General features: G+C 38.7%; 1 protein-coding gene across 1 annotated transcript; it reads left to right on the top strand.

Moving 5' to 3' along the window:
- The first annotated feature begins 220 nt into the window (after nucleotides 1-220).
- LOC127095973 (uncharacterized) lies at nucleotides 221-13,345 on the top strand. Its single transcript, XM_051034612.1, has 3 exons — nucleotides 221-610; nucleotides 5,766-6,681; nucleotides 13,062-13,345. Exons 1-3 carry the CDS (start codon nucleotides 221-223, stop codon nucleotides 13,343-13,345), a joined length of 1,590 nt encoding a protein of 529 aa, XP_050890569.1.
- The last annotated feature ends 666 nt before the right edge of the window (nucleotides 13,346-14,011 follow it).

Raw genomic sequence — 14,011 nt, 5'->3', positions numbered from 1 at the left:
TCCATGGCCATATGCATCGACACATACTGACTGCTATTTGGATTAAATGCATTTTTTTCTCATGGATCGACATATCAGCCACTCTTATCACATCCTATCTCAAGATTTCATATCAGCAGTTCTCATACCTCCCAAAACCAGCGGCTAACCCTAATTTTCCTCATCATCACTCTCTCTAAAACCCTAAATTCATTCCACTTTCCCTCAACCTTTCATCATCATGCCTCCACGAACCATTCCAGCTAGAGCAAAGGGAAAAGGAAAAGGAAAGGAACCGGTTGGTACTTCTCAGCAGCTACCAGACATTCCTACAAATGCCTTAGACTTGCTTCATCCTGCAATTGCTACTGAGTTTGAGGATTCCTTCAAGACAAGGTTAGTTATGAAACCCCATATCTTTGATAAACATGATGATATTCATTTGCATCTCAATGATGTGGTTGAACTCCTACATGCACAAAGACTTGGGTCATTTTTGTCTACAAAGGATGAGTATCATGAGGATTTTATCTGTGCATTTTATGCTGGCTTACAATATGGTAGAGGATATATGTTTAAGTGCTCTATCGGTGTCAGAACATATACTTTTGAAGCTGCTGATTGGGAAACAGTGTTTCAAATTCCGCTTCCGTCGCTTAATTTCAAGTCCTGGCATGACCTCCATTTTGATACTGAATTTAACATGAAGGAGTTTACTCCATCTATCTTGAAACTAGACAGACCGCTGAGTGAGGATGAACACGTCACGTCTGGTATGATTAAGAAAACTCCACGTATTCTTCATTGGATTATCTCGCACATTCTGCGTCCAGCAAACAGTGGACATTCTCGGTTAGACAGGGCAAGCATACATCTCCTGTATATTCTGCAAAATAAGGTTCCCTTAAATTAGGCAAATTACTTTGTGAAGCGTCTATTTTTCGTGCGTAACAGCTCCAAGAATGTTGCTCTTGGATATGCTTCTCAAATAATGAAAATTCTTAAGTTTTGGAATGTTGCAATCCCTCTAGTTCCTCTCATATCTCCATCTGCAGCTCAAGAGTTTAACTCTTCCACTTTATCTCATATGGGATATCGGTGGGACAAGGACCGTGAATGTTTCTACTTCTTTGAGAGGAAATCCAAAACAAGGATCTATAATTTTGATGTGCCTTCTGAACGAATCCATGTTGTTGAAGACCAACCTGATGAAGAAATGCATGATGCGCATGAAGCAGATGTGCCTCCAACTGAGGACAATGCTGGTTGGGGTGATTGGGTGCCACAAAGGTGGTCTCCAACCAACTATGTACCTGAACCTACGGTTCCTCCGTTCTCCGGCGGTGCTTCATCTTCAACACCTACTGCGCACCTCACTCAAATGCTTCAACAAATGGAGCTTGCCAACAAAGAACGTCATGACGAGGCACAGTCTTGGCATGTACAACAAAATGAGTGGCATAAGGAGCATCGTGAGTGGCATGATGAGCATACACGGATGTATCATAACCAACACTCTTGGCACCAAGACTTGGTTAAGCGGCACAAAGTCTTCTACAATGAAATGTCTGACTTTATGGACGACTGTCGTGCCAATCCTGGTATTATGGACAGATTTAGAAGTGTTGAAGTTCAGGACAGGTTTAGGAACTACTCCTTCATGGGCCAAAATCCAGACACAATGCCTCCTCCTCCACCTCCGCCAAGCTTCAGAAATCCTGATAGAGATGATGAGGAGTCCTGTGGTGGCTACAATCCACATTAAACCATCATCATTTCATTTCACTGCATTTCATTTCATGCTACTTAAGTTTTTTTTGGATTGTTGCACAATATATGGTTTAGCTTATGTAATTCTTAAACATGTTTTACTAGTTAAATTTTTTTTCTTCTGCTTACTTCCGGTGATATTGCCCTTATTTGTCATTCTTTGTGAGTGTTTCTTTACTTTTAAGCTTCCTTCTTTGTGATTGTTAGCTTCTTTATCATTTTTTGCCATGTCCTGCTACAACATGTTGCCTTGATAAACCTGTTTCTTCTTCTTTTTGATGTTGACAAAGGGGGAGAAATGCAGATATGTTGACAGATATGCACAAACTCAGGGGGAGTATCACACATCTTGCTGCCAAAAATTTGCCATCATCAAAAAGGGGGAGTTTGTGAGCAAATTCTTTACTTTGAATAAGTTTTGAATGATATCAAATAGTGTGATCATCATCCAATTGTTGGCTGTGCATTATTTTACATGATTCATTTGTGTTTTTATCCCATACTATTGTTTCATGTCTATACATAAAGATCCACATTGATACATCTCTTAAAAGAACTCATAAAAACTATTTTGTATCAGTATGTATCAATATATAATCTTATGCGTCGATCCATAAAATATGTTGTAAACCACAAAACTCTTTTGCTTCAGTATGTATCGATCCATACGAGTCATGTATCGATACATGGACAGGCAAAATGCTCTATGGATCGATCCATACGAGCCTTGCATCGATCCATGCTTACATAAATTCTCTAAAATTCATCAACCCTACAGTATGTATCGATGCATAACTTCATGTATCAATACATAAGTCTGTTTTATCTACTAACAACATATGTTTTTCATATATAAGAAGTATTATGACAACAGTGAAAAACACGAATTCAGAAGAGAAAAAAAAACAGTTGAACACAAGATCAAAGGAGTGTGTAGCAGCAATTTTTTTGAGCAGATAGAAACCTGAAAGAGACTTCATCTTCTTCATCTTATCAATCTCTTTTCTTCAAGAACATCAACACATAATCATTCTTGTTCTTTGGATTAAAGGATCAACGAGATAACGTTCAGTGGTACGATCAAGGATCTAGCTGAGGTGTTCAGTGGAACGATCGAGGATCTAGCTGAGTTGAAGATTGAAGGGGGTTTCGAGGAAAAACCAACTGATTTGTCCTTCAAGAACTGGAGTGTTCTTGCGGGTTTGTTAGTCACGTTTGCAGAACAGATTCAGCCGCAGCGTTGCGTTTGGAAATCGGGTGATTTCGCAAACAGGTCGTGGAACCGGTGAATTGTTTGCAATTTCTTGCAGGAAAATCTTGATCGAGCTCAAATCAAGTGGAGGTTTCATACAAGAAGAAGTTCTTGGGATTTAGAATTCTGTCTTTGTATTGTAACCTTGTATCAACGAATTCGGCATTATTGATAATCACAGTTCTCAATTTCATTTGAAATTGAGAGGGAGACGTACCCACACGCGAGGACGACGTGGGGAACTTCCTTACCAAATCTCTGCGTATCGTATTCTTTCCTTATCTCTCTTTACGTTTTCAACAGTTTCGCAATTTCAGTTAGTGTGTTGTGGCTGTACTTTTTGCGATACAATAGTGGCAAGAAAACTTCTTTAACTAAAGTCCACTGTTGTTCATCATTGATCACATACACACCAATTGTTTGACAAAACTGTTAGCTGAGTTTTAATTATTGGAATTAGGATTTAGTGATAAGTGCATTCAATTTGATAAGATTCTAGTGTTAATAATTTCTGTCATTCTAATTCAAATCCAGCAATAAATTCGCGTGTCCGGTTTTCTAGTAGCGGTTCAGAATAGACGGAAGTCGATTCGGGACTGAAATTTTCCGCTAAGTTTCAATAACTCTGATAAAATTTTAAATCCGTTTATATTCAAAGAGGTGATCTATTCACCCCCCCTCTCGATCACTAGCCACACCGTCTAACAGGAAATAGACGTAGTGGCTTGGATTCTAGATATTGAATCGGAAAGCGGTGAAACTGTGGGTTCACATAGACGTTGATCCTTAATTGGAAATAGGTGTAGCAGACGTTGATCCGTAATTGGAAATAGACGTAGTGACTTTGATCTTGTCCGGATCGGAAGCGTGGCTTGGATTCTAGATATTGAATCGGAAAACGGTGAAACGTTGGGTTCACATTGCGGTACCACATGCATAGAGTAACATTTCTTGCATTGAGTCACATTAGAGTTATGTGATAATTGAATGTTTGCATTGATGTGATTGTGAGGTGTGTATGAGATATAGTAATTGAATTTGGTGATGTTTGGATATATAATTTGGCAAAATATGTGATTATGTGATAATTGTAGTTATGTGTATAATTGGGAATATAGTATTGGATTGTAATATTATACTCCCTGAGTTTTTATGTGTGCTTGAAACATGTGAAATAAATGTTGGTTAATATTATTGACATGGTTATACAAGATGTGATGAATTCCGTTCATTGTTGATTTAATCATTGTGCTTTATTATACTTCTTCATAATGATTAGAATTCTCACCCTTCTGTTTGAATGTTGCTTTACATGACATCGTGCAGATACTCCAGAGTAGTATTGCGGAAGTAAGTGGACGGTAACTCCCTCGAGATTTAGCCGGAGAGTTTCCGTGTTTTAGCTTAGAGACTAAGTAGTAAGTCAATTCTCTGGTCATGTAACACGGGGTAAATTGGTAGTATTGAACTCATATCTGATTTGGATACGTATTATGTTATTACTTGCAAACATGTTTATTTGAAAATTGCGGTTTGAGAGGCCATAGTGCCAAATATTCTGGATATGGTTTTAGTTATCTTGAGGAGATTATTAAGAGATGATCATGGTATGGGACATGGATCATTTTATGAAATACATGAGTATTCATTATTTTCCGCTGCGAACGCATGTTCTTGAATATTCATGATAAGTGAAATGTGTTATCTTAAATGACCAGGTGGGTTGTATATTGATGATGAATGATGTTTGGTTTTTGAAAGCTTTTAGTTTTTGAAAACGTCGATGTGACGCCATTTTGTTTATATGCGTTCTTATTTACTCTGATTATATGTTAAGTATTTTGGGATAGAAAAAGAGGTGTTACATTAGTGGTATCAGAGCCTGGTCGACCAGTTGGTCAATAGTCGTTAGGGTTTTCCATCCCGTTGTATTTGATTTGTGTATCGGACATGATCAATACTGTTTGTCTGGTTGTTCGGGCTGTTCAGGACGATGGTTGCAGGCATGAATGATGATGCCATTGCTGAGGCGCTGAGGATGTTGGCTGACTCCATTGGTCAGATCCCTCAAGCGAATGCTGGTAACCGAAATGGAGATGATGATGAGTTCCGTGCTTTGGGGAGATTCCAGCGGAACAATCCTCCTGTCTTTGAGGGTGAGCATGAACCTGATAAAGCTCAAGCTTGGCTGAAGGCAATTGAGAAGATCTTCAGAGTCATGAACTGTACTGATGCTCAGAAAGTGCAGTTTAGTACTCATATGCTTGAGAAGGAAGCTGAAGATTGGTGGAGTAACACTCTTCAGAGGTTTGAAGGAGACAACTTTGAGGTTACTTGGGCTCTTTTCCGTGATGTCTTCTTGGAGAACTACTTTCCAGAAGATTGTCGTGGGAAGAAAGAGGTGGAATTCCTTGAATTGAAGCAAGGAAATGGTACCGTTGCGGAATATGCTGCTAGATTTCAGAAGCTTATCAAGTATTGTCCTCATTACAATACTGCTAATGCTGAGAGATCTGAATGCTTGAAGTTTGTGAATGGCTTGAGACATGATATCAAGAAGGCCATTGGTTACCAACAGATTACTCGTTTTTCGGAGTTGGTTAACAAGAGTCGGATTTATGATGAGGATAATAGGGAAAATGCTTCTTTCTACAAGAGTTTGAAGGGGAAAAACCAGGATCGTAGGAAACCGTATGATGACAAGAGGAGACAATCTGGTTTTGGCAAGAAGCCAAGTGGGGGAGGATCTTCTACTCCACTTAAGTGTTTCAAATGTGGCGTTGAAGGTCATCGTGCTGTTGATTGTAGTAAGGATTCTGTGACGTGTTTCAAGTGTGGCAAGAGTGGTCACAGAGCAAACCAGTGTGGAGTTGGTTCGAGTGTGACTTGTTACAATTGTGGTGAGAAAGGTCACATTAGTACCAAATGTGATAATCCAAAGAAGGAGCAAGCGAAGGGAAAGGTGTTTGCATTGTCTGGTGCGGAGGCCACTACCGATGATAGGCTAATCCAAGGTACGTGCTTTATTAATGGTACACCTTTGACTGCCATTATTGATACCGGTGCAACACATTCTTTCATTTCTTTGGATTGTGCTAAGCGATTGAATCTTATATTATCTGATATGCGTAGAAGTATGGTTATTGATACACCTGCTATGGGTTCTGTTTCTACTTCCTATGTGTGTCTGAATTGTCCGTTGAGTATCTTTGGTAGGGATTTTGGAATTGATTTAGTTTGTCTTCCTTTAGAGCAACTCGATGTGATTTTGGGTATGAATTGGTTAGAATTTAATCGGGTGTATATCAACTGTTTCGAGAAGACAATTATTTTTCCTGAGGTTGGTGCGAAGGAAGATTGGTTTGTGTCTGCTAAGCAAGTGGATGAATCGGTGCAAGGTGGTGCCGAGTTGTTTATGTTGTTAACAACTTTGGATATTCGTGAGAAGAGGACGATTGAAGAATTGCCAATAGTTTGTGAATTTGCGGAGGTATTTCCGGAAGATATAAGTGATTTACCGTCGGAACGTGAGGTTGAGTTTTCGATCGATTTAATTCCTGGAACTAGTCCTGTATCGATGACTCCCTATAGAATGTCTGCTTCTGAGTTGAAAGAGTTGAAGAATCAACTTGAAGACTTGCTCGAGAAGAAGTTTATTCGTCCTAGTGTGTCGTCGTGGGGTGCGCCTGTTCTGTTGGTCAAGAAGAAAGAAGGTTCTATGAGATTATGTGTTGACTATAGACAACTGAATAAAGTGACGATTAAGAACAAGTATCCACTTCCGAGGATTGACGATCTGATGGATCAGCTGGTTGGAGCTCGTGTGTTTAGCAAGATTGATTTGAGGTCTGGGTATCATCAGATTCGGGTAAAGGCTGAGGATATTCAAAAGACTGCTTTTCGGACAAGGTACAGTCACTACGAGTACTCCGTGATGCCTTTTGGTGTGACTAATGCACCTGGTGTATTTATGGAGTATATGAATAGAATTTTTCATGATTATCTGGATAAGTTTGTTGTTGTGTTCATCGACGATATATTGATTTATTCTAAGAGTGAAGAGGATCATGCCGAGCATTTGCAGGTTATGTTATCGGTGTTGAAAGAGAGGAAGTTGGTTGCTAAACTCTCTAAATGTGAGTTTTGGTTAAGTGAAGTAAGTTTTCTTGGACATGTGATTTCGAGTGGTGGTATTTCTGTGGATTCTACGAAGATTGAAGCCGTGTCTCAATGGGAAGCTCCTAAGTCTGTTGTTGAGATTAGAAGTTTCCTTGGTTTGGCTGGTTATTGTAGGAAGTTCATTGAAGGATTTTCTAAGTTGTCGTTACCATTGACGCAGTTGACTAGGAAAGGTCAAGCTTTCATTTGGACTTCGCAGTGTGAAGCGAATTTTCAAGAGGTTAAGAGAAGATTGACTACGGCTCCTATTTTGATTTTACCGGATCCGTTAGAAACTTTCGTTGTGTATTGTGATGCTTCTTTGTTGGGTTTGGGAGGTGTTTTGATGCAAAAAGGGCAAGTGGTAGCTTATGCTTCAAGGCAACTTAAAGTTCATGAGAGGAATTATCCGACGCATGATTTAGAGTTGGCCGCCGTTGTGTTTGTGTTGAAGCTTTGGAGACATTATTTGTTTGGATCGAGGTTTGATGTGTTTAGTGATCACAAGAGTTTGAAGTACTTGTTCGATCAGAAAGAATTGAATATGAGGCAAAGGAGATGGTTGGAATTCTTGAAAGATTATGATTTTGGTTTGAATTATCATCCTGAAAAGGCGAATGTTGTAGCCGATGCATTGAGTAGGAAGTCATTGCACATGTCTATGTTGATGATTCGAGAGTTTGAATTGTTGGAGCAATTTAGAGATTTGAGTTTGGTTTCTGAAGCGACGCCTTCATGCGTTAAGCTTGGTATGTTGAAGCTTACGTGTGGCATTCTTGACGAGATTAGAGAAGGTCAGAAGTCAGATTTGAAATTAGTTGATGTTATGACATTGATTAACCAAGACAAAGGTGGTGACTTTCGGATTGATGAGAATGGTATCATGAGGTGTCGTGATCGAGTTTGTGTTCCGGATGTTGCGGATTTGAGAAAGAGGATTCTTGAGAAAGGGCATAGAAGTGGTCTGAATATTCATCCTGGTGCTTCTAAAATGTATCAAGACTTGAGAAAGATGTTTTGGTGGCAAGGTATGAAGAAGGATGTAGTGGAATTTGTGTATTCATGTTTGACTTGTCAAAAGTTAAAGATTGAACATCAAAAGCCGTCTGGTTTGATGCAACCGTTATCTATTCCCGAGTGGAAGTGGGATAGTATCTTTATGGATTTTGTTTCGGGTTTGCCGAGAACATCGAGTCATTGTGAGGCGATTTGGGTCGTTGTGGACAGGTTGACGAAGTGTGCTCATTTTATTCCGATGAGGATGGACTATTCGATGGAGAGACTTGCTAAGTTATACATCGAAAGGATTGTGTGTTTGCATGGTATTCTGTCGAGCATTGTTTCGGATAGACATCTGAGGTTCACTTCGAGATTTTGGGAAGGTTTGCAAAGTGCTTTGGGTACGAAGTTGCGTTTGAGTTCGGCATATCATCCGCAAACTGATGGTCAAATGGAGAGGACTATTCAGTCACTTGAAGATCTTTTGAGGTCATGTGTTTTGGAACAAGGAGGAAATTGGGATAGTTTCTTGCCTCTGATCGAGTTTACGTATAACAACAATTTCCATTCGAGTATTGGAATGGCACCTTTTGAGGCTCTCTATGGTAGAAGGTGTAGAACTCCTTTGTGTTGGTACGAATCGGGAGAGAGTGCTGTGGTTGGACCCGAGTTGATTCAAGAGACTACGGATAAGATTAAGATGATTCAAGAGAAGATAAAGGCTTCTCAGAGTCGTCAAAAGAGTTATCATGATAAGGGGAGGAAAGATCTTGAGTTTGAGAAAGATGAGCATGTGTTTCTTCGAGTTACGCCAATAACGGGTGTTGGTAGAGCTTTGAAGTCGCGTAAGTTGACGTCGCGTTTCATTGGTCCTTCTCAGATTTCCGAGAGGGTAGATGAAGTGGCATGTCGGATTGCATTACCACCATCACTTTCTAATCTTCATGATGTGTTCCATGTGTCTCAATTAAGGAGGTACATTGCGGATCCATCGCATGTTGTTCCATTAGATGATGTTCAAGTGCGGGATAATTTGACGGTTGATACATCACCTATGCGAATTGAAGATCGAGAAGTGAAGAAGCTTCGTGGTAAGGAGATTGCTTTGGTGAAAGTGATATGGGACGGAGCCGCCAATGGCAATATTACTTGGGAACTCGAGGATAAGATGAAGGAATCGTATCCGGAGTTGTTCGGTTGAGGTAAATTTTCGAGGCCGAAAATCTTTTAAGTGGGGGAGAGTTGTAACAACCCAATTTTAGTAATTATTTCTTATATTATTATTATTATTATTATTATATTTTATTTATTTAGAGTGTTAATTAATTAATTGGTTGTTAGGTAGTATAATAATTGATTTTATTAATTAATTTGGTGTGTTAATTAATTATTTAGTTGATATGAGATATAATGAATAATTGAATTAATTAACTTGGTGTGCATATTGAGTTGGTTTAATTTATTTGAATTAAATAGAGATATTATAATACTAGGTCTTATTGGGCCTAATAATTAAATTAGAGGTATCATTCTTTAAGCCCAAATAGAATACTAGTATATAAGAGGTGAGGAGAGTGAGGAGTAGAATTATTTTGATCATTTGACGGCAACAGAGAAAGAAAAGAGGAAAAGTAAGGAGAAGAGGGGAAGAACAAGAGAGAAGCTAAGGTTTCCAGAAATTTGAAGAGGTAAGGGGAGAATCCTTATTATTATGGGTTAGTATGATTGGGTCAATGGATAGAAGTATGTTTAGGTTAAAATCCCTAATTTTGTATGGTTGTTTGAAATTGTTAGGTTTTGATGAGTATTCTTGATTTGTGGTGATTTGATTGTGTTAAAACTGCAAATTAACGTTATATACTTAGAGTATTGTATGAGTTATAATTTTCTGAACGTTTGACTTTTTACGGAATCGAAATCGGAGGTCCGAAAGTCCTCCAACGATGAAAAACGCAGAAAATTCTGCATTCTGTTTTACGTTAACCGGTTACCCTCCGAGCAGTAACCGGTTACTTGCTAAAAATTTGCGCAGGAAATTGATTATGTTTTTCGTTAACCGGTTACCCTCCGAGCGTTAACCGGTTACTTGCTAAAAACCTTCCTAGAAATTGCATTCTGTTTTGTGTTAACCGGTTACCCTCCGAGCGTTAACCGGTTACCACTGTTGAAAAATAAAAAATTTGAGATTTTAAAAGTTCTATTCATTTTGAAATGCACTCTAAGTGTGAGTAGTTGATAATTAGCCTATATTTGTGAATGATATATTGTTATGAATGTGTATATGTACCATTGGTGGATAATTCATAGAGTTGAGTTATGGTGATATGTGGAATGTTAAGATGGTAGAGATGATCTTAATTGCATATGTGTTGGTATTTGTACATTCATTCATGGCATGGTCGGCTTCATGGTGGAAGCGGTGAAACTGTGGGTTCACATGGTATTAGACGTTGATCCTTGAATGGAAATAGGCGTAGCAGACGTTGATCCTTAATTGGAAATAGACGTAGTGGCTTGGATTCTAGATATTGAATCGGAAAGCGGTGAAACTGTGGGTTCACATAGACGTTGATCCTTAATTGGAAATAGGCGTAGCAGACGTTGATCCGTAATTGGAAATAGACGTAGTGACTTTGATCTTGTCCAGATCGGAAGCGTGGCTTGGATTCTAGATATTGAATCGGAAAGCGGTGAAACGTTGGGTTCACATTGCGGTACCACATGCATATAGTCACATTTCTTGCATTGAGTCACATTAGAGTTATGTGATAATTGAATGTTTGCATTGATGTGATTGTGAGGTGTGTATGAGATATAGTAATTGAATTTGGTGATGTTTGGATACATAATTTGGCAAAATATGTGATTATGTGATAATTGTAGTTATGTGTATAATTGGGAATATAGTATTGGATTGTAATATTATACTCCCTGAGTTTTTATGTGTGCTTGAAACATGTGAAATAAATGTTGGTTAATATTATTGACATGGTTATACAAGGTGTGATGAATTCCGTTCATTATTGATTTAATCATTGTGATTTATTATACTTCTTCATAATGATTTGAATTCTCACCCTTCTGTTTGAATGTTGCTTTACATGGCATCGTGCAGATACTCCAGAGTAGTATTGCAGAAGTAAGTGGAAGGTAACTCCCTCGAGATTTAGCCGGAGAGTTTCCGTGTTTTAGCTTAGAGACTAAGTAGTGAGTCAATGCTCTGGTCATGTAACACGGGGTAGATTGGTAGTATTGAACTCATATCTGATTTGGATACGTATTATGTTATTACTTGCGAACATGTTTATTTGAAAATTGCGGTTTGAGAGGCCATAGTGCCAAATATTCTGGATATGGTTTTAGTTATCTTGAGGAGATTATTGAGAGATGATCATGGTATGGGACATGGATCATTTTATGAAATACATGAGTATTCATTATTTTCCACTGCGAACGCATGTTCTTGAATATTCATGATAAGTGAAATGTGTTATCTTAAATGACCAGGTGGGTTGTATATTGATGATGGATGATGTTTGGTTTTTGAAAGCTTTTAGTTTTTGAAAACGTCGATGTGACGCCCTTTTGTTTACATGCGTGCTTATTTACTCTGATTATATGTTAAGTATTTTGGGGTAGAAAAAGGGGTGTTACAATTGGTGTGAGTATGTGAAAGAAAAACACTGTTTGCATCTCTTCCTTAACCTCTTCAAATGTCTTCGTGACTCGGCGTTCCAAATTAGGGATAGAAGATTACTCCGCTTTAAGTCGATCATCCATGGGTTTGAACCTCTCTTAGAGCTCCCGCCCTTTGAAGATCGATTCTTCCTGGTAACCCTCGTGAGCCCCGAAGCTCATACTTCAATTTATAGTATCGATAATGGAGTGGAAGGCAGATGTGCCGACCTATTCTTTAAGTATTTGACTGATGGTCACTTTATGCTAGGGAATAACTGTGTATATACTAAAAAAGATCTCTCTAGTTTAAAAAAGGTCAGTTGATGAAGTTTATCAAAAGTTTGGGATATATATGGGGTGCTACCCCGATGACGAAGTTGCTAAGAAACATTTAAAGCTTCTTATTGACATTCGGTTGTTGATGAAAGCCCATTCTCGGAAGGGAAACTGTGAGTCCTTTTGAGAACGAAATAATATTCAACAAGTATGACGCTTGCGTCATTCATTTTTGTGAGGGTGTTTTTTTTTACACCATGAGCCTTCGTCTCCCTCTTACTGCTTTTGAGATAGAGATTCTGAAACATCTGGCCATGGATTATTCGCAACTTCGCCCTTCATGGTTGGCATATATGAGATTCCACTAGTATTGGTGTGAGTATGTGAAAGGAAGACACTGTGTGCATCTCTTCCTTAACCTCTTCAAATATCTTTGTGACTCGACGTTCCAAACTAGGGATAAAAGATTACTCCGCTTTAAGCAGATCATCCATGAGTTCGAACCTTTCCTAGAGCTCTCGCCCTTTGAAGATCGATTCTTCCTAGTAACCCTCGTGAGCCCCATAGCTCATGCTACGATTTATAATGTCGGCAATGGAGTGGAGGGAAGATGTGTCGACCTATTCTTTAAGTATTGGACTGATGGTCACTTTCTACTAGGGAATAACTACGTATATACTAAAAAAATCTCTCTAGTATAAAAAATAACAGTTGGTAAAGTTTATCAAAAGTTTGGGATATATATGGGGCGCTACTCCGATGACGAAGGTTGCTAAGAAATATTTAAAGCTTCTTATTGACGCCTGGTTGTTGATGAAAACCCGTTCTCGGAAAGAGAGAAAAATCATTTGTGGTAAGCCTCGACTCTTTTGAATTTTATGGTATTTTAATCTGCATGTCTTTGATGTATATGTTTTACTTGTTACTGCATAATGCATGGTTAATGAAGAGCATCTCCAACTTTTTAGGCGAGGAGTATGGCCGATCATAAATAATGTTGTTGCGAAAAACTTGTCGGCTTCGTCGAATGCCCCCGTTAGATTGCTCGCCATTTACTGCTCTGCTAGAGGTTGTCAACTTTCTCCACTAGATGAGAATTATGCTTACTTGGATAACCTCTTTGGGCCTATTTTGGAGGAAATACTAGGTAATCTAGCCAGGTATGCCCGACGCGCTTCGACTGCTCTGGCCCTTGGTTCACTCGGTCATTGGGGGGCTTTCTGGTTCGGCTGACACCGTGTTGAAAAAGCAAAGGATGGAGGAGAGCGTCTGCGACCCAACTCTTCAACAAGATAAATACCTGCATGAGGGAAAGGAAACTTTTACCTCTCTTTCCAGGAAGAAGGATGCTTTGTTTCCCTTGAAGTTCATTGATCCTCTTGTCTACCAAGGGAATTAGTTGGTGAGGATCGTGGAGATAAAAGATCAAACTCTGTCTTCTTCAAAGCAGTGTGGGGGATGCTAAAGGAATTGGAGCTCTTGTGCTCCCATAATGCTTTCTTAGCCCATAAGTTGGTTGACCGTACCAGTACCACCTTTGAGATTGTTTCACAATCATTTAAAAATGCTTTGGATCAAGTAGAGTATTTTAATCATCATTAGACACTTTCTAGAGGAAAAATCAGGATGGATAAAACTGTCATATGAGAAGATAGTTTTTCTGTAGAAGTAGGCTTGCTGGGTTCCTTGACCACCTTTTTTGGCACTTATTTAACAAAAATATTTTCATAAAAATATTTTTTTTAAAATACAAAGAAAAAATAATTTTTTTAACCTAAAACAAACATGCCGAAAAGAACAAAGTTATTTTAACTCTATATTCTCATAAGTAACATTTTTGTACCCGATTAATACAAAACCAGAGCTTGCTACCAAAACTAACATTCCATATGAGAATCT

The sequence above is a fragment of the Lathyrus oleraceus genome, chromosome 6, assembly GCF_024323335.1.
Source record: "Lathyrus oleraceus cultivar Zhongwan6 chromosome 6, CAAS_Psat_ZW6_1.0, whole genome shotgun sequence".
NCBI lineage: Eukaryota > Viridiplantae > Streptophyta > Magnoliopsida > Fabales > Fabaceae > Lathyrus > Lathyrus oleraceus.
Note: the sequence above shows the minus strand (reverse complement) of the source record. Positions and strands in the feature narration are given on the sequence as shown.